This window comes from Stegodyphus dumicola, chromosome 6 (genome assembly GCF_044657685.1).
Source record: "Stegodyphus dumicola isolate Sdum_Otavi_A_Nest chromosome 6, ASM4465768v1".
NCBI classification, from domain to species: domain Eukaryota; kingdom Metazoa; phylum Arthropoda; class Arachnida; order Araneae; family Eresidae; genus Stegodyphus; species Stegodyphus dumicola.
Genome location: NC_140773.1, coordinates 159,259,993 through 159,282,283, shown reverse-complemented (window position 1 = coordinate 159,282,283; position 22,291 = coordinate 159,259,993). Strand labels below are relative to the sequence as shown.

At 30.6% G+C, this 22,291-nt stretch overlaps 1 protein-coding gene across 2 annotated transcripts; it reads left to right on the top strand.

Moving 5' to 3' along the window:
• Positions 1–1,414: 1,414 nt before the first annotated feature.
• Positions 1,415–21,560, top strand: LOC118194759 (uncharacterized). 2 transcript variants are annotated; one of them, XM_035365962.2, is made up of 3 exons: positions 1,415–1,580; positions 16,744–17,502; positions 19,077–21,560. In XM_035365962.2, the coding sequence occupies exons 1-3, from the start codon at positions 1,573–1,575 to the stop codon at positions 19,210–19,212; spliced, it is 903 nt and encodes a 300-aa protein (XP_035221853.1). In that variant the 5' UTR covers positions 1,415–1,572; the 3' UTR covers positions 19,213–21,560. The 2 variants fall into 2 exon arrangements, with proteins under 2 accessions (XP_035221853.1, XP_085675249.1); XM_085819123.1 differs by lacking the exon at positions 1,415–1,580 and adding an exon at positions 15,901–15,921.
• The last annotated feature ends 731 nt before the right edge of the window (positions 21,561–22,291 follow it).

Genomic DNA, 22,291 nt, shown 5'->3' with positions numbered 1-22,291 from the left:
TAACCAATAATGAACTTAAAAAAACATTTTTATGCATATCAATCAGAAAATTATTTAAATTGAAAGCAAACAAAATAATAAAAAAAAAGGGCTCGGTAAAGTATAAAATACACCGCATAAAAAGTAAATATATAAAAATAAAATAAATCTTTGTATATAAAGTAATGTCATATTGTTTTACATACAACTAGTTTACTTTATACGAAAAATTAAGGTATGCATGCATGTTTCCTAAACTTAAATTATATCAAAAACATTTTCCAAACTATAAGCTTTCACTTCGTTTATGTTTCCAAAATTAAAATTTCGATAGAGGAAAGTTATGTGTATTTAATAAAATCTCTTATTCAGAAGGTAGACTTCAGTGTTAAGGAATTATTGTTTGTTTTCTCTGAGCTATTTACACGTAATTTCGGGAAAAATATCAGAAACTGTGGTATATAGAACAACTGTCGTGAACATTGTGAGTTTAAGAGAAAATAATGAGCGGTTTGTTAAAATTTAGATCAGATGAAAGATCTTTTAATATATAGCATTTTAATACTATTTAGCGCAGTGTAATAGGTTCATTTTGAAATACGCAACATCCACAAAATGATCGTTATAACGGAGTTCGATCATCCATCTTTTGAACAACAATCTCTCTCGTTGCCATTCCGTAACAGAGAAACTTACCTCTCATGCAGTTTGATCGTGGTGCGACAACAACATTAAAAGCTTGGAATACTGCAGTTGTTGTGTATAGTATTTATAGTTATTGCAAAAAAACTTCTTAAACGTCATGTATTATTAAAATGCAAATAATTTCAACGCAATAAAGGGGAGAGAGAAGGGAATTCAGTGAACTCTGATTTATTTTCTCTGAAAAAAATATTTTACTCTGTAAAGTCGATGACTGAAATCATTTACTGAGTACTGCCATTCATTTTCTACTAAATAAATCTTTATTTCTAAGTAATCAACCAATGTAGTTAAGAAAAATCATTCCATATTCAAATTTTGCAAAAAATGATATTCACTTGCGATGTTTGACATTCTTAAGTTCCATTTAAAATAGATGATGCAAAAATTATTAAAAATCCAATATACTTAGGGATGTTTAAAAGTGCAAACACTACAAATTACGATATATAAGCAACATACTCTTTCAATTACTCTCATCCCGGATTCTTTAAGTATGCTTTAAGTTATCAATATTGAAAATCTTGCATTCACATTTATGCAATTTAATTAATAAGTCAATTGCGGCTTAATAAGCAAATTATGAAATTGCACCGAATGAAATCTCGGAAGAGAAATCGTCCCATATCGAGAGATAATGCGCCAAATATGGCAACCATCTCTACTCTGCGCACTATTTTCTTCTGAGAGAACACCGGCGTGGCGTGGGTGTCTGCTGCTTCTTTGCATCGGTAAAGTAGCGCAGGTAGGCTGCCAAGCAGGCGTGACTGGCGCTATAAAGAAGACTGACCTTGGCCTTCAAAGCTATTTGTTGCTGCAATATCGAAGGAAACTTCTTTAAAAGAATCTTTCTTGATCTGAAGATAAATTAATATCTAGAATTGGATTTTGATGAGCAGGTATGACCATACAGAAAACTATATAATATTTAAAACTTTTTATTGATTCTTGCAATGCTGTAGTAAGTTAATGAATATAGATGCTATATTCAGTATAATTTATAAAATTTCTATATTGATATATTTTATAACAGTAATGGTAAAAATTCATTTTACATTATGAAATACTTTAAATAAATGGTAACTTTTGATTTTTTTGTAATGAAATTCAAATTTTGTCAAATGTGTAGTTCAAAATTTTGTCGAAATTTAGTGCAATATTTTTTCCTCCTTCCTTCTTTGAACTATATATATATTTGAAAAAGGAAGAAATGATAAATTAACTTTTAAATAAAGAATTTAGTGTTTCAAATGAAACTGAATAGAATGATTTGCAGTGTAATAAAAATAAATAATTCTATTTTTATAATACTTTTAGATCCATCGTATAGATATAGAGTCTGCGTACTCATTTTTTATAATAATTTGAGGTTGGATATCAAATTTAAAAATCTAAGTAATGTTAATAAAAGTATAATAAACAAAAACAATCTTAATAAGAAAGATAATCGAAAACCAAAAATAATTGTTATTTTCTTTGCTATTTTTATTAATTTCTGTAAAATCACGTTATTGAATAATAAAAAAAAATCAATGAACAGTCTTGATTGTAAAGGTATATAACTTTCTTCTAAATTAACGTCCCTGTATTGTTTCAATTTTTTATAAATGATAGTAATTTAAAACATTATTTTATAAATATAGTTTCTTTACGAAGAGCTAAGTTAGTCGTTGTAAAAGAAAGCTGTTTATTTCTTAAATTTAATCAGTTTTATTTTTTGAGAATATACTCATATTTCCAAAGCGTAATATATTTATTTATATTTCATTCATTGATATTTCATAAACACATAAATTTTTCTGAAAATAAAATTCCTTTTTCAAAATAATATAGTCATATGTCTTGCCTTTGTTAGCAAGTATATTATTGAAGAATTCTGAATATTTAAAAGTTTACAGACAAGTATTTATTTTATGGTGGCTGAAAATTTTCTTTATATAACAGAAATTTGCTTTCGGAAATGAAAAAAAATAGCTTTTATTGACACTAGCAAAACAATTCAATGGATATAAGACTGCATATCTGAAGTAGTTTTGAAGTTAATATTGAAGGCAGAAACAGCAGTATTCCTAGCGCGGAACTGGCTATTTCGTAATTCCCTCTTACAGCTTGCTCGTAATCTTTAGTGCTGCCATCTATGGACAATTAATAAAATTAATTTTTTTCTAGTTTGTCTATTTCAGAATTCATTGTTAAAAATTTTGAAAAATTAATAAAAGTTAAATGAAGAAAATTTATAATGGGAAGTTTATAATAGTATTTCATAAGTTTTTCTAAAAGTCAATATGACCGTAAGATTTCGTAAATAAGTTAAGAAGTAAACTACATATATTTTCTATCAAATTGATGTAAGATGCAATAATTCGCTAAACTGCCTTTGATTCTGTATGATGGCCCATCAGGAAGTAATTCAGCATTCTTCCTGGTCAAGGGTCGTCATTGTGAGAGAATACATGAAGTATATCATTGAGATAGCATCACCTCTCTTCACAGCCCTCTCTATAACAAGCCAAGCATAGACAGTAAGTGGAATTGGGACAGGTTTTCAATGAATAAGAAGTGGGAATCATTGTTTCCGAACTAAAAATTGCATTGATTATAATTACTGTGAAGAGAATGGGGTCTACATTACGTTACTCTACTATATTAAATTTAAGATTATAACACATCAAGATGTAAATTTATTTCAGTTCCGAATCGTAAGAAATAAATTGAATTATGCATTGGTGATATATGATTTTGTTCCTAATTTGGAATCACACGAAATTTAATAATGACTATGGAATTCAAATTCGAAATTTTGGTGCAAATTATTAGCCTTAAATTCTTCTTAATAACTACATACATGCTATATGGGTATGTGTAATATATATTCTTCTTAGATATACTATACGTACATATACTTCTTCTGATTTATGTATATTTGTATGCTTACTAGACAGTAAACTGTCAGCATTGTGATTAAAATAAATAAAAATATTAAGCTATCATACAATCATTTTTGATAATGTTTTTAGGTTTAGTTTATTATTGTAAAACACCTTATGGCTATTTGCCTAAATGTATGTATGCCTTCGCGGGGGATTTTCTAATGGAAACTGGCTTGTATACGCGTTACACATAGGAAAACCCACGAAAATATCTATGCAGGCAGCGCGTTCGCCTTGCATCAAACCTAAGTCGGAACTACCAGAGTTCAGCGATTTTACCGTTCGGTTGACCGGTAAATTTTTTAGACACATAAAGTTATTTGTATAAACATGATATGAGGTAAAAACCTGAAGTTTCACTAACAAGGTTTATATAAGATTGCTGACAGTTTATTCAATCAAACATTTATATCTTTCCTTTCTTTAATAAATGCAAACTTTTACCTGAAATATTCACCAGTGTGTCCTAAAATTTCATTTGAATTTTGTGTCTATGCACTTTGAGCATATTTTTATGCTCTGTTAATGTAATTTAAAAATATTTCAAAATTGCATTATTCGTAATGCAGATTGATTAATTTAGTTAAATTTAAAACGCTGTACTGGAAACGGTAGTTTAAAATAATTTCCCAATGCTTTAGTGTCTTTAGAGAGATTTTTGAGAATTAATTTGTTGCACCTTCATAATTTTTAAATAGTGATTATGATAGAAACACATATTTTGATGAATTTAAGGGAAATTAAAACCTTTTTAATAATTGCTACTTTGTAATCGACACATATTTCATTGTTTTTTCTTTAATGACTACTTGAAAATGTTTGATGAATTCGCTAAACTTCAACTATAAATTTACACTGTAGTGATATAGGTTATATAGATAGATTTTGATCTATTCTCAAAGCGCAATTTTTTTGAAATGCACAATAAAAGATTAGAATTGTATGATTGAGATAAAAATATCACTTTTAGCTTGTGTAGTAACAAATATATATATATATATATATATATATACGTTTTTTAAACCCAAATGAGTAAATTTAAAAAAAAAATTTAAATAAACCACATCTGAGAAATCAGAATTTAATTCAGTACTGAATAATTAACTAAACTAAATTTATTTGTTCATTTTAATTGAACTGTCGTAATGGGATGATATATAACAGAAATCAAAATATAAATTTTTTTAAGTTGCATCAGTTTTATTTTTATTCCTTCATTTCTGCAAGCATGATAAAAGTTATTTTGAGCAAACAAAAGCATGTTAAATTTATTAATGGAACAATTGCTATCGAAAGCACTGAATTCGTCATATAAACTATTCGTCGTATTCATCTTAGCCTTTTTTGGAAATTTTTCTTTAAAGCAATAAGTACAGAAGTTTGGAATTTGTGCACATATAGACACTTTTAGCTTCGATGAGCTATATACGCATTTTAATGGGACTTTTCAAACTATTTGATTTAAATAATTTGAATAGCCCCCAAAAGTGCATTGGTCTGTTTTTGACTTGGATGCGTACCAGAAATCTTCTAAACAGCATTTGATGTCATTCAGTCAGAAGAATGATTTCAGTGAACTAGTTTGTATACATGCAGTTGTCAAGCAAAATGATATAAACAAAGAAATTACAATACAAATAACAACAGGTTTGCCAGAGTTGTATGTTCCCGAATGTAGAACAATAGCTTTCAGTCTGACAAATTTCTTTACTATTAGAAGACAGATGTTTTTATTAACGGATGCTGTGTCTAATAGTGCGTGGCAAGACCATTAAACCTGATTTGTACTTTAATTCCGTCTTACTCCAGTGAAATGATGACGCAATCACCAAGTTTACCATGTTGCTGGATTAACGAGTGCTTATTTCCCGATTGATATGATGCTTCCGATTCGCTCACGTCGAAAGGAATTGCCTGCAGGAATTTTAAAATACGACGAAGGTCAGGCGTATTCCATGCAAGTCACTTTTCGCTCTGAAAATTTTAGCCTATCTACAGAACTTGAATTTTTAGAGCACTCGTATAATCCTGTATATCGTTACCTGTCAGCTACTTTCTTGGTTCATAACATTTTGTAGTCGGGCTGTATCTTATTAACCTTATCAGGTTTTTCAGAATAAAAATTTACTAAGTGCCTTAATAATAACTCTTTTTCAGTTAGATGAATGTTCACTAAATTCATAAACATTAACTGAAATATAATACTATTGTAAGAAATTAAAGACATTTTTAATGTACTGTTAAAGTGAAATAGTTAGCATTTCAGGTTGGCAAACCGAAAACCTGCATTAGATTTCGGAAAAGGAACGGTTTATTTTTCAACTGCACCTGGCGTCCAACTGTTCTGTTTGTACATCTGAAGCACATTTAAAATGGCAGATTATAATTTACAGTAACCGGAATCGGTCAGTTAGGAATAATCAGATTTTCTCTGTCGCATTTAAGGTGTGATGGGGAATGAAAATGTTTCTTGTAGTTCACATTTATGCTGTAATGAGGAGCATATTCATTCGACACAACAAAGATACCGGCGTTTGCCCCAGACAGGGTACAGTTTACTAGTCTTTGCACTGCAAATTATCGTATAAAATTATCTACAGTGAGGCCTTTCGTAAAATGAATGACTAAGACAGAAGCCATGTTTTCTGTCATGCTTGTTGTAAATAAATTAAATTGTTTGTCTGTTACATTTAGAAGATGTACTAAATGTTGCTTCTGCAAAGTTTCATATACACAAAGCCCGTAATGAGGTTTATATAAGTAAATCATTAGCTGTTAGTTACAACAGAGATTTAGTTGATAAGAACCTTTTTATCATTATAATATAATGTATGTGTAGCAGAATGGGTAGTTAAATGAAATCATATTTCGGTACAAAATATTTTTTGAGAAGCTAAAAAAGGAAAATTACCAGCGAGTTACATAGCACAATAGATTATTATAACAAGCTACATGTACGAGCTATGCTGTGAGCAATAAATGTTAATACAAATTTAAAATTTACACATGTTTAACTTTTTGATATATGTAGCATAAAATTTTGAGCATTTCTAAAAATACATTGAAATTTACATTAAATAAAGATTCTTCTTTTCTGCTTTTCTCGCACTCCACCTCTAAGATATTTTCAGAAATTTTCTGTTTTTAGCTCCAATTAGTGGTTTCTGTCTGTAAATAAAGCTGCAATCTAATACATGTCCATTATGAAGTTTACTCTGCGTCATAAATCTCTGTGAACCTTTTATCTGTTTCTCCCCTTGCCTTTTTAATTTGAAGAATATAATACGTTGCCAAAATTAAGTGACCAGTGAAGAGAACAGTTAATCAGATTTCACCTATTAAATGCATGAATTAGCTATTACCTGGAGATCCATCCTGCTGATTTTCTTCTGAATAGGATTCTGATTTGATGTGCCGTAGTGTGAAGATGATCCTGTCAATAATAATTTGATTCTAAATGTCCACAACAGAATCTAAATGGAAATATTTTCATCGTATTATTTATTCCCTGTTATTCTTGACAGCTTCTGCTGCTTTAAGAATGAAAGAAAGAAGGACTACGATTTTTACACTCTTTTCGACCAGTTATAAAAACGCTAATTCTAAACAACTGAAAAACGTGCACTGTATTATGATTGCAACATCATCTGTTTTCTGTTCCATCTAATGTTAAAAGGATTGCAAAGAAATAGATGATCTAGCAATGCTCATTACTCCGATAACCCTAACAGACGTGAAGCGAATTATTGCTATGTGTGAAGTCTTGAGAAGGTTAAAAATAACCTTATTATTTAGCAGAAATTAGAATTCAAAGGCATTTTTCTTGTGCTACAATTTCCACAATTCTTGGTGATGCAAAATAAAATGGAACATTTCAACTTAATTCAAACATTGAACAGTAGTTAAGGACTACGCAATAAGATACAATACTAGATCTGGCTATCTGTACAATCTGGCTCACCATTCTTCCGGAGCGTCAGAATTAAAACGTCAGCAGCGAGCAAAGCCGAACAATTGAAACTATCAGGGCTGACAGGAAACTAGCACATAGCATGCACGCGATACCAGAAACACGCTCTGTCTTAAAATCTCAAACCTTGAGTTTAAATAGTCATTACTCGTTTGCATTCTTGTGAAGAATACGAAAAGGAGAAGTTATAAAAAAAGCTGAAATTATAAAGAACTGGTTAAATACTTAAAATTCAATACAAGCTATTCTCTGCAACCTTAAAAGATGAAAGAGATCTGAAATCGTTATATACATAAATTACTAATTAGTTAGAGTGTAACAGCAGATAAAAATATTTTTCTTTGTTGAAAAGTTATTTTTCTTTGTCTTTGCTATTGTTCTTTGTTTCTTTTTGGATCAGCCGGTAGCTTAAACTGTCTACACAAGCTACTGATTCATTTTGCCATAGCAGCTATTCTTGCATCCCTACTGTTTCATTTTTAATACCAGAAATGCTATTAGTCTCGAAACATACTTTTTGTTCGAATCATTTTTCAAATTTTTGCAACCAAATGTTATCGTCATGTATTAATAAAAATTAAATAATGAAGGACATATATGTATGTTCCTTACTTTATAGAAAAACAACGGCAACTAAAGAGCTGCCGAATATTTAATGCATGTAAGTCCTCCACCCGAACATATTCATCTCGAACCCCAAATTTTTAATTTCTCATTTGATTTTTACTTATTTCATATATTTCGAAATTTAATAACTTTCTAATTAACAAATTCAGTGATTTAAAAATAGGAAATGGCAATACAATTCAGAATAAAACATTTTTATTTCCAGCGGGATAGACTGTTGTCAGTTGGCAAAATGTAAAATGTTTATGAATTGACATATGAATCAATTTAAATCAAAAAACTTTTTTCAGCTATGAAAGCAATGTATTGCCACTGCCAGGAATAAATTATTTCCATTTTCCACGCTCCAACATGTTGCCATTCAGTAAAGCCTAAGATATTTAACTTTCGGATTTAATCTGGAAGGTTATTGAGTAATAAACTAGGGGCGATTTAAAAGCAATAAACATAGTTTTTAAGAATATTTTATCTAAGTTTTACAATGATTGATTTAAATAAGAGTGCACTTAAATCATGATATATCTAATCAGAAAATTAAAAATTTGTATGATATGACATTAGCTGGATTCATTAATATCATTATATAACATTTTCTTTATCTTAATAACTTTTTAGGTAGCTGGCTATGCAGTTAATTTTTTTTATAATGTAATTACATTACAAAAAAAAAAAAAAAAAAAAGAGTGGCAACCCCTAACACTCTGTCGGGACATAAAATTAGCAACGCAACAACCTTGTGTTTGACGTAGATTTAGTCATAAACTCTATCGATTTCCAGAGCAAACAGGTACAGGCCTCATTTCATCAGGAGCAAAGAAATGATGATGTGGCAGATTTCTTTGTATCTGATGTACCTATTTGCTCTCGAAATCGATAGAGTTCTTGATTAAATATGCGCCAAATACAAGGTTGCTGCTTTGTTAATTTTTATGTTTTACTTTGGTGTCTTTCTCTTCTGTTTTGACTCTGTCAGGAATTCCAAAAATCTACTGTTTTTAAATATTTTGTGATTATACTGTGAATTTAAATGGTCTAAATGCAAAAAACGCAATTATCAGAGTATAAAGAAATGGAATAATTAAAACAATTCAAAAAATAAAACAAGTAATTACATATAACGTAACACCTTTCGATTTTTTTCCTTTTACTTTAAAATATCAAGTTCTGATTGTTGCCAAAAAAAGCTAAATTTTTTCTTTACTGTATTAAGCCCATTAAATTTTCTGCAGTTTTTCTGCGCTGTTGATTCATGGTTTGTTTTCATTTTGTTTCATTTATTATTTTGCAGTTATTAAAGTAAAACATGGGTACACGCATAAATAAAAAATACATTTTTCCAATACCAATATACCAACTTCTGAAAAAGAATACTAGTCGTCTGCTCTGTAAACCTGGCCCTGAGCTGCATTTGGAGAGGTAATAGATTTCCGGGTGAGATGGTACACTATTCCGTTTGGTTCACCTTCGTGGTCGGAACCTATCTCAGCAGCGCACTCATTCGCTCACTCATTAGTATCAACTTAAGTTTATTTATTTAGTTAAAATATTTAATATAATCTTCTGAAATAATTTTGTTTATACAACTACCTTCTAGTTTAGAAATTCTTTTGCTTACTTACATGAAGACGATATTAAAAGTTACTTTATTAGAATTGTATTTTATAGCACGATTAAATCACCGAAACTAATTGCAGAAATGAAAGTAATTTGATAAATAATCAAAATCTCAAATGATGAACATCTGAAGTATCATTTTTGTTTTTATGGCTTGACAACTGTTTACTTTAATTATGGCATGTACATAGATTTTTATAAATACGTATCTATCGCTAATCTGCCAGCATTTCAAATGCCTACTGCTAATCTAATTGATACCATTTTAAATTAAAATAAAATGTCAAATTAAGTTCAAGTTCTGTGAATTAGATCGACAAGCTTTACTCTTTTAAATGCTTTATTTTAGTCTCTAATTTATTCCATCCACGCATGACTCTAAAAAAGAAAGGTCTGTAGGTTAAATCAATGATCACATGTCCTCAAATAACCTTTCTTAACATTCGGTATTTTGTTGACGCCTGTTTCCTTAACCTCTTTTTTTCCCCTTCACGTTCTTTGTTAGAATAAGAAAAATTAGACGCGTTGTAAGGAACTTAATCAAATTGCACTGTTTGTTACGAATGCATTTTTCTTTATCACTTTATTTTTGATAAAAGAGAATCACTGTAAAAAAAGGATTTAAAAATTATTTCCTGTAAAACATTATTAAGATAAAAACTAGAGTGATTTAATCTGCGGATTTCCGCCCAACAAGGATAGTGATTTCAAAAATTTAAACGACCAGACGTCGGTGATAGTGCAAGTCTGTCCCTGATACTTAGTACAGTTATTACGTTTCATTGCTTGCCTTAGAAAATGTTTCAGATTCTATTCCATACAGGCTGCAGCTAGCAATGCGAACTTTGCTAGTAGCAGCCTGTAAAAGAGATGAGAAACTTGTGAGGTTTAAAATTGAAATATATCAATGATTCAATAGATATACTTACAGAAAAAGTTTTGTTATAGAACTCGCGCAGTTCACAAGAAGAATAAAACTAATGTTTGATTTTCTGTTTTACTTTTGTTATCCGTTTGTGGTAAAATAGAAAATTCAATTCATTTGGATACAGAATTAAAAAGCGTCAAGTAAAAAACAAATATGGTGCAGTGGGAAGATAAATAAAGACATAATTAATTACTCCGGGACAGAATACTACAGACGACAGTTATCTGACAACGAACTACCCAAAGAGCTACTGTACATGAAATGATTTGTAACCCATCAATCAATTGAGAAATGGCTGAAACTCGAAGTGAAATGTTAATTTTTAATGTCATTTACAGAGTAAATCATAATTTCCTAAATCTGCCAAATTAATGATTGTAAATCTGTAACTGAATCATATTTATGCTTGTCGGGAGCAAACGCTGCAAAAGTGCCGGTATTTTCCAGTGTAAATAACATGTGGGTTTCTAAAATAAGTAAATAAGTATCGGGTAAAATCAAACAGAATATAAAATAAATAATTTTTGCCTGACAGATGGCTTTCTTATTTGTATTATAAAATATTTTGACAAGAATTGTGAAATAAATTATTTGAAATAAAAGGCACGAAGTATTTTTGAAGTCATATTTTTCTAGATTAGCATTGAAAAAAATCTAGTCACCATGATCTGAAGGTTAGACTGTTATTTCAGATTTTTTTATGTAGTAGTTTTTTTTGGGGGGGGGCCTCTAAGAAGGGGCCAATCAGATAGGTAAATGATATTTGAAGGGCATGTGGGAATAAGAAGTGTTCGTCATTTAAGGTCGCGAATAGCAAACTCACTTACATTCCATACATAATTTCTCAAATGAGCCCAAGAGTCGCCCCCAGAAGATTAGGAAACCTCTCTTGAGAATATAGGTCATGTATTTCAGACTGATTTCACAGGGTCGTTAATTTATTTGGAGCACGGTAGCAAGTGCCATAGGTGTGTTCGCCTCCGAAGAATTTTTTAAACGCAAGGAAAGGAAAAAAATCAATTAATATTTTTTAAATGAAAAAAATGAATTAATTTTTTTTTAAAAATGAAACATAAATGTGGATCATTAAATTTTTTTATTGACATTATTCATTCACAGTGTGATTTTATTCTTAAATAAATTTACATTTTTCTACCTACAAAATTATTTGAACTTAACAGTAAAGAATGGTGCATCACACAAACATCGCAACTCGCATAAGGACTGAAACAATCAGAGCGACCGAAGTCCGCTGGTAACAACGTGGGAAATCAAAGGACTGATACTGGAAATCTTTCATTCAATGAATGTAGGGTGTATTTATAAAAAAAGTTCAGATACTAATTCAGAAGTCAAACAACAAAAATCAGCGTTATATTTTCAAATTTTTACAGGACCAGTTTCGATGGTTTTACCGAACCACCATCGTCAGCTGCAAAAGCGCAAATGAACGAGATAGGATATAATGGTCAGATAAGATAAGAAAGCCTGGACAGAAAATAAGCTAGTGGCGCCATCTGTTGATGAAACCAGAACTAAAAAAATTTCTTTAAAGGCCGAAGGCAAAGATGGATTGGAATTAGGATCGTTAACTAGAACAGAAAGACTTTGGTGGTTCGGTAAAACCATCGAAACTAGTCCTGTGAAGTATATCCTATCTCGTTCATTTGCGATTTTGCAGCTGACGATGGTGGTTCGGTAAAACCATCGAAACTAGTCCTGTAAAAATTTGAAAATATAACACTGATTTTTGTTGTTTGACTTAGTATTTGTTCGACGTGTTATTGTGTCTTAATTAAGTTCAGATAGTTTGTTTGCTGCTTATGACTAAGGTTGTAATTGCAGCAAATTATTTCAGAGCTCTAATATAATCTAAAAAAATTTCGTGTGGTTACTGTATGACACCGTGTTTAGCTATTTATCGTAAATATGAAAAGAGAATGTTTCCAAATTGTCTGGTGAGTATAAATTTAAGATTGGAATAGAATGGATCTAAGTACCGATGACTGCACACGATGGTTATCTGCTTAAGCTGCATCCCAGTTTTGCCTGAAAGCTCTCCTGAAGAGGGAATCCGCATATTACTTGGTTCCTTCTTCCGTTCCACTAGCCTCTCGGGAAAACTTTCGGATGGGCAGATTTTAGCCTGGGATTCAAACCACGCTCAGCGACGTGACACTCATTCAGTCTTCGCTCACCAGTGCACCTTCCAAAATATCTTTAACAAATGAAAAGTATAAAATATGCATTACAGCATCTAAAAGCTCCATTTTTAAATATAATTATACATACTGTTGCCATTTCTCTATACTTTAATTACATCTTAAATTAAGCTGTTGAGAGAAACTAAAAGACAGTAAAAATGAATCTTGCAGTATTACTCCCATGCATAAAGTTAAATAAAAATATCGCGAATTTTCAAGACATTTCTTTCTAAAATGCAACGGGATTCAGTATATAGGAAACAACTTTATAATTTTTGCGAAGCAAGAAAAAGTTTCGAAAACATATTTTCACAACGATGTTATTTTAAAAAGGCTTTCTGAATAATTAGTGAATAAGGTAATATTAAGTAGAAGAAATTAATTAACCAAATCTTAGTTCTGCGACCGAAGCATGTGCTATTACAGAAAACAGTCCGTATATACTTTTAAGCAATGCAGTTAATCTTCATTTATTTAAAATATTAATTTGACATTTGCATAAATGCATTATAATCAGAAAATGAAATTCTAATTCAAATAATTGTACAAGTATTTCACGATAATACATTTCATTTTATAAGTATTTTAAAATAGTATTTTATCATAACCTTCTTATACTGCGACTCATTACACCAAGACTCTATTAATGAGAGGATGCAATCTTGAATTTCAGTTGAATTTAGCTAAACTGTGATTTTTGCTAATAAATGAAACAGAATGTGGATTTCTTTCGAATACCTGCTAATAATTTTCACTTCATTATGCTCCCATACCGATTCTGAGCTGGCAGCGGCTGAGCAGTTGAAGTCACTAAACAAAAGTAATTCGACCTGGCTTTCAAACACTGGCGAACGGTCTAGCCTGCATGGCCATTTTCGAGGTGTTCCGTATGTGTATCCCACCCATTTCACAGAAAGCCCTCACCTACTTTGCCGTAAACACACACACACACAATATATATATATGTATATAAACCATACATATTATCCTTAAAATTTATTATATCATGCAATTGGGGCATTAATCTTCTTTTCTCAGGTGATATGCCATTAATTCCACCACCATTTTTTTATTTTTATCCTTTTCATTTATTCCCTTTATTAAATAACACGACGTGCAACATATTTTCCATTTTTTCCAAGTTTATATAACATTTCTGAAGTATTTCAGTAAAATTAATACTATATAAAGCAAATTAATAAAGCGGCTATTTATACATTTAACTTCATTTCATGGGAAAATAACATTCTTGTATTTATTAATGTTTAATTTTGCAATTATCCGCATTTAATTTAATTTATTTTAATTTTTTTTTTTTTTTTTTTAGTCCAAAGGGGCGGTAGCTCAGAAGGGCTGTTAGTTTTTCGAAGCGGAATAGTTTGCGTTGTTTCACTGTAAATGTCCATTTCACTTTTCAAATTGTTGCCACCAAATATTATCGCCCTGTATTATATTTAAAGAAATTAAATAATGAACAATCTGCATGAATGTATGCATGTTTTCATTGTGAAAAAACGACGGTACCTAGAGCCATCAAATTTTGAATAACGTAATCCTGCACCCGCACATGGGCACCTGGACACCCGAATTTCAAATTTGTTTTATTATCTATTTCATGTTTTGTAAAACTTTTTCTGATTAACAAACTCAACGATTTCAAAGCGAGAAATGCCAACATTGTACAGGAAATAACATTTTTATCTCCAACGCGCGATACTGTCTATCGGAAATTCTAAATATATACAGCTTTTAAACATTTTATTGTATTGCTGTTGAATTGAGTTTATTGGTTTACGTGTGAAGAACATGATAGTTAATAAATAAAGGTAACACACAAAACATTAAAAGAATGCCCCTTTCGGCGTAATCTAAAATGTGAAAGCTTTCACATTAAAAAAAAAAAAAAAAAGAAAAGAAAAAAAAAAAAAAAAAGAAAAAGAAAAATTCCTTTACATTTTTTTTTAATACCAGCCATTGACGAGCTGAAATTCAATTTCTCTAAACTTACAGTGCTGAGCTTCAGAAAAAAGATTGAATTATGTTTGTTTTATTATTGTTCTGTAGTACTGCAATTACAGATTGCAAAAGCAAAGAAGCGTCCAAACGTTATTGCGAATATGAGTTGAAATCAGAAATATGACTAGGATTTCCAACGGAATTCCCTTATACCGCGATATGTTTTTTAGCCCGCAGCACCACTTTATAAAATGGTTTCAGCTGTATAATATACTAACATGGTCTTGCGAAAGAACCATTTAAAATGGCTGTTGAGCTTGTAAAAAAGCAAAAACAACGTTTATATGTAATTTGAATTCGAGGAGTGTTATCTGTTATTGGTCAGCTGTTGAAAGTAGCCATGGTCAAACCAGTTAAAACGTTTCATCAACATGCACTTCTCGTCGAAAAGCATTCCATCAGCTGTTAACCGCAGGGAAAAACCTACAGATCTAATTCTTTTTACAGTCTTTTTTTTTTTTAGCTTCACGAAAAAAAAAAAAAAAAAAAAAAAAAAAAACATTGTCAAGTTAAAATGCTCTTAAGATAAAAAAAAAAAGAAGAGAAAAAGAGTCTAATGATGTTCTTTTAGCAGTAAATACTGAGTAGAAATTGATTCTGGCCTTTGTCAGGTTGAGTTGTTGATTAACTGAGCATAAAGCTGTCAATTTGGAATTTTTTTGCGTCTGTGTGTTTCCGTTCCAAATGGGTGAAAAACACAGGTATTTGATGACGTAGAATCGCCCCCAGGATATGTATATATTGCGTTTGTAACCTTCCAAGGTTTCCGAGAGTCAATAACCTTGCATATAATTACTGGAAAACTTCGTGTTGTATAATCACTGCTTTTCCATGACAGAGGGAGGTTTCTACTACCATCTTGAGGTGACGGGTCATGAAATTGCGTTTGTTCTGCATAATAAAAAGCCGGAATTAAGCTAACATTTATATAGCTCGAGAGGACAGATATTCGTGAGTAATAAATTATAGGCTAATCAGTTAAAGTTTTATTTTTAGATATAATCAGTGATTTAATTTGTAAAACTTGAGGCTTGTATCCTGCAATAAAAAAACAATGTATAAAATATTTTTTTAATAACTTATATAGAACGGAGAAGTAGTTGTAATTTTCAAGCATTCTCGCCTAAGCGTATATTTACTTAAATATTACTAAAATTCTAATGAAGTTCTAACATTTTTCCAGCCGTCTGAGTAAGGAAACTCAAAAAATATATTCAAACAAATATTATCTTCTACAAATGGCATAAAAAATTTCAAGACCTACCTTCTGACTTGTAAGATCTGAAAATACTGTCTCCTTCTTTTATCAATTTAGCTATGAGCACGCTGATTTCAAATTATAAATTAAGTATTGATGTTTATGTTACATAATGAAATTAATTAAATAGCATCACTCACAAGAATAATTTCATAGGAAAGGTTACTGGAGAAAGTCTTCCGTTATATTTTTATCCTAATAGGCACTGCATTATATAAAATGTTTGTTAGAATGAAATCGTATACTGCAAAGCTATGAGTTACTTATTTTGTGCTGAATAATTTTGTTAGTGAAGAGATAAAAATCAAATGAGTTTGTTTGTTTATTTAAACCCAATGCATAACTATTTTCTTAAAATTATGTATTTAATCTTTATTTAAGTATGCTTTTAAAGTATTAAGTATTTCATCTTTATTGAAGTATACTTTTAATACAAGTACAAAGAAATCACTCGCGTTCAATTCTCGTATGGTGAACGTAAATTTTGCAGTATATTTTCTTTTCTTTTTTTCTAGAAAAATGGGCTACACTCAAGCAGTATTTCTCTTGGTGCTTTCTACAGCATTACTGGCATGTGCAACCGAAAAGCCTACCCATTCACTGAACGAAACGGCTTTATCCAAAGAAACTCTTTCACATCGCAAAGAACGTCTGAATGTATTGAGCAATATTGGCAGTGGTTTGTTAGGAGCTTTCAGCGGAGGTAGCCAGTCTAGCGGAGGTTCATCCAGTGCTCCAGGAGGAACTAGTCCTGCTTTGGGCATTCAGCAAGGGCTCAAGGGTATTCAAACTCTTCAAAAATTTGTGTCTCGATTTCAAAGCGTTATGAAAGTACCATTTTCGTTTCGAGGAGTCTCTGACACGATGGCTTCGTTGACTGGCCTACTCGCTGCTGTTGGAGGGGGTTATCTTACATATGTGACCATGGTTGCTCTCTTTGGAAGCATGATGGATCCCCATAACACTGCCTACCAACATGCGTTTTCAGCTCCTCCTCATCAATATGCCCCACCTCAGCACCTTAATGTTAACGGACCTGTTGGTGCTGCTGCTGGTGGTTATAATCGACGACAGTCTTCCGACAGCAGCAATTTCTATTTCGGTTCTTACGACGTTGGAAAGATGTTTAATTCTATAACAAGTTTTAACTATCCAGAAGCATCTTTTAAGCTTCTCAGGATTAAAGACGAAGCTTGCAAACAAAGAGCTGTGTGCGAGTTCGAAAAGTTCTTAGCCAAGAAAGGAATAGCTTCTGTCATTCTAAAAGGCGTGAGGTAAGTAAAATATGCTTTTTTTGACGCGGTTATGAAGCGTATTTAATATTAAAGATTTTACTTATTTAAAATTTATCTAGTGAAAAATTTACTTACTTCGAATAATTTATTTTGCATTATGTATTATTTCATTCATGTAAAAGTATATCAATTTCTAAAGCTACTCTGAGTGTCGCATATATCTTTGAAACTTACACTTTAAAAGTAAGCTAATATTTCTCCTTAAATTTCATTCCATTTTATATATTAGAAAGTTACTCGTATTAGAAAGGCTTCATGAAATTTTGGAATTAGCGACTATCTTATTAAATGGTTGTATCAAAATATATATCAGGATTATCATTCAAAAATTATTATATATTTTTAATAATTTCAGCAACTAATAAAGTGTAAAAATTTTTGAATGAACAAAGAATACAAAGAATGGAGAAATCGAAATAGTTTTTGACTTTTATCACACAACTTTAGTCATCTTGACTGTAATGAAAGTACAGAACCATGAATCAATCGATAAACTTTATTCAAGTAGTAAAAGAGAGAAAACGATTGAACATTATATTGTTTTCCATTACCGACATGACAAAAATTGTCATATTTATTTCTTTATGAATGACCTTATTATTTTTATGTTTAGCTTAAGTGGATGAAACGTCAGATTAAAATAAATAAAACAAAGTTTTGTCTAGTTGTATTCAGCACAATATGCGACTTTATATTTTAAAATGAAGTATAGGGTTTCTTAAGTATTGTCCTCTTTTCCTATATTGATACTTTTCTTTTAAAATGTTGAACTTATATTAATGTCAACTCTTCATTTTAGCCATTTAACACAACAAAGTAGACGTACATTTAGGTATAAAATGAGTAATGTTATTGTTAATTGGCTTTATAAGTATTCTTTTGTCTGGTACAACATTATTCACTAATGGAATTTTAAAATACTAATTTTTAGGAATATCTTTTTATAGTGTATCAGACGGCAAAAATTATTTGTTCTTAGTTTTCTTTTAAGTTTTAAATAAAATATTATTGAGTTTTCTTTATACAAAATTAAGTTAATAAAGTTTTCTTTTATTAACTTAATTTTGATTATAGATAAGTGGATGGGGTATGCAGGGTTTGGCTATTTCTGAATGTTAATGAATTTCTAAAAAATATCGCCTCAGACCAATCTAATGTAAGCCAGATGTTTTGATTTGATTGCAAAGCAAAATAATTTCATTTTGTTGTTAATTCTATATCGTGGTACAAATAACATTGATTTTACTCATTATTATTAATCATACAGTATAAATCGTCACTTTGAAAGGAAACTGCACACATTTGAATAATAAAAAATATTAAGCGACTGAATGACGCCAATGCCATAGCACAGAATATCCTCAGAAAGTTCTGTCTAAGCTGTAATTCCTGGGACATGCTGAACATACCTTATGAATCTTATTTTCAAATGCCTTGAGAACGAAGCGAAGAAAGTGAATGAATAATAAACTAACAATTATTATCAATATTTTGTTTTTATATATAATTATTTGCATCTTAATTTAATTTAATTTTGTTATCTCTGTTTTTAGCAAAAAGATAACTGGGATGGAAAAATACCTAGATGCAGCCTATCGCGGCTTGGCAAATGAAGATTGCAGCTACGCCTTTTCTTCGTGCCCCTTCACGCTGGGACAAACATTACTCAGATCAATCGGGTTGAGTTAGAGTTCAAAAGGATGCTCTTAACCATAACTGTCAACTGTTTTAACATTGTGGCTTTTCAGTCGCCAATGAACTGTGATCACCAGACTTTATTTCTAAAGTTATCATGAAGGAAACAAGGCTTATTCTTGTTTCTAAGAATCAACCAACATTTAAATGCGTCTGTCTAAGTGCACTTTACCAGCGTTGCATTTATGTTTGATATCATCGCTGAGCATAACCATTTCTTAAACAACAAAGGAGGGTTGCATGTTTTTTATACACATTTTCGTATATTTAAATTCAGGAAACATTCAATGTTTACTCTAAGAACTTTTTTACAGTCCGTTTGGGAAGATTCTGTACCTCATAAAAACTTAAACGTTAACGTAATCCATTGAAGTCTTTTGGATCGTTGTTCAGATCATCCCTATGTGCTTATGCTTCTTTCTTCTGTATTGGATTATTATTTAATTTAGGTAAAGCATATGAGGGCTGTTTGCCTAAGAGTCATGCCAATTTCATTCAAGGGCAGCGGGATAAGGAATCTGAGGGTCTGGTACACTTTTATCCCTATTAGCGATATCTCGAGAGAACTTGCGGCTCCACAGACGACTGTGCCACAAAGACACTCAATTCATACCTTTCTCAGCATTCCAATCCAGATTAATTGGCATGGTAAATTCCGTTATCCTGTGCCACCATACTGTCTGAGGTGGCACTCCTCGACTTGGACATACATGTTCATACACCTTCAAGTCTTTTTGACTTTCAAATGTAATCGAGGCAAAGGAGTCTACAAACTAGTGTTTAAACATTACAGAGTCAAACACCTAGAAACCATACTTTGATAATTACGTCATATGCCGCATTGCCACATTAGACAGCTTAATTTCTTTTATTACATTTATACATTTACACATTTTTATTACATTCAATTTACATACATTCCTCCTTTGAATACAGAAGTTTCCTGAACGCACTGTACAATATTTGTCATATCACTTTTTTTATTTTCACATCACCACAATGATCTTCTTTTGTGTAAAATTACTATGACTAGATATTTGTGATGATGTGAAAACTCACAGAATTTTAAATTTTATCTGTGGTTTTACTGGTATGTCATTTTCTAACAAAGAATCAATGTATTTTTCTAGTTAAAATTACACATATGTAAGTTATTGAAAAAGATTCAAATATTAGTGCCATTTATAGTTTATATTTCAAGTAATTAATTAAATTATTAATTTATTTAAATAATTTATATGAAAAATTATCAGTAAATAATTATTTTTCTTCTTGTGTTATAGAACAATGGCGTCATAGCATTTCGTAATGGTAAATCGCTTGCACCATCACTATTCTATTTTCATCCAAATAAGACTTTTGTTCGAAGAAATTTCGCATTTGTTGTGTCAATTGAAGGGTAATATTCATTAAACAAGGCTAAAATTTGTGATATTCATTCAGAGCAAACAAATGCTATATTTCAACAAGCAAAAGTGCTTAATTCTATTTATAGATTGTTTAATTACTGTTGTATTTTTTTGTTATCTGTGCTAGCTAGATCATAGGATCGCCTTATGATAGGAACCATGTATTTTATCACAGTGACTATTTTGTAATAACTTTTCCTAGAAACTTTGTATTTAAAGACATATTTCTGCATTACATTTACATTATATATGTAGCTGGAATTTCAATTTTAAGTTATTTTTTAATTTGTTACATTTAATTAGTGTAATCAGGAATCCTAAAAAGAGGAGAAGATGTTTTCTTTTTTAACTAATTATCACCATGCTTAATTTATATTTATTACTTAATTATCATGCTTTTACAGAACTGCTCATATTACTACCTTCAGAAGTGTGTTCCACATTTTTCCTGATATTACTTCCTAGGCTAATTAATTAATAATAATTTCCTTTATTGAATAATAATTTTAAAGATTGTTTTGTTAGCATCAAAATGAATTTATTTTTAAAGATTGCCATTTCTTTTATCTTAAAGCAATAAAAGTTCTGTGTGAAGTGAATGGCAATACTTCAAAAAGGCAATAAAATGTATTATTAAATCTTTAAAACGGACTTCAGTGAAGGAGAGTTAATTAAGATCGAAAAGCTGTATTGAATATGTCAATTAAATATGTGTTTTCAATTTCTTCCTGTAGTTGCCTTAGTTATAGTTTGCCATAGATAGAGAAATAAATTACTGATAAATGGTTAATTAAAATTATATTGTGTAGTAATTATGAGCAGTCCAAAAATTCATTTTAGTAATAATTATTTTACAGTTCATAAATGTTTTCAGGAGCTGTTGAATATAATGCTTATTTTGAATATCTAGAGAATAAATCATTTCAAATTTTGGGTCGTTTTTTTATTTCTGACTCACAGAACAATAACATTTGATGCACAATATGTAAAGCAATTAATTATATTTTTTAAAACCAAATTTACATGTCTTTCTTTCGATACATGAGAAATATAATTTATAATGAAAAGGTTAATTCCACCAGAACATGTTAGTGTAATTAGCGTGAAGAATTTATCACCAAATTTTTTTGTAGCGATATTTTCCAATTGAATATGTGGATTATAATGAAAATGTTCCAAATAAAATGATTAAATCTAATTCAGAAAAATCAGCAAAATTTATCCTATATATTTTTACCTATTTTACCTCTCTCAACAGCACATTTTTGTTATGTTACGCAAGCAGAAATTTTACATAGTTTTTTTTTAATAATTTTAAGAAGCATTTCCTAACACAGAATGTAAACTATATTCTATATAACTGGGTAACAATCGAACTGAAAATCGAAGGAGTTTACAGTTTCAGAAAGGATATATAAAAACAATCAGATCTAAGAAACTGAAATCATTACTCAAACTTGGGTAACTGGCCTCCAGCGGTTGAGCGGTAAAGTTCCTGAACACTGTTAGTTCGATCCGAGGTTCGAATTTCCCGAACGGGCTAGCTGCATGGTCTGCGGTTTTCCCTATAAGTAACGTGCTAATACGAGTCAGTTTCCCTTAAAAATTCTTCCACGAAGGCATCCCTCTCTTCCGTCTAGTACCTTAAAGCGGAACGCGTAAAT

What these genes read in the sequence shown, in the direction of transcription:
- LOC118194759 (XM_035365962.2), top strand. An exon ending in GTCATTCTAAAAGGCGTGAG is followed by an intron (nt 17,503 to 19,076) that starts GTAAGTAAAATA and finishes CTCTGTTTTTAG; the next exon opens with CAAAAAGATAACTGGGATGG.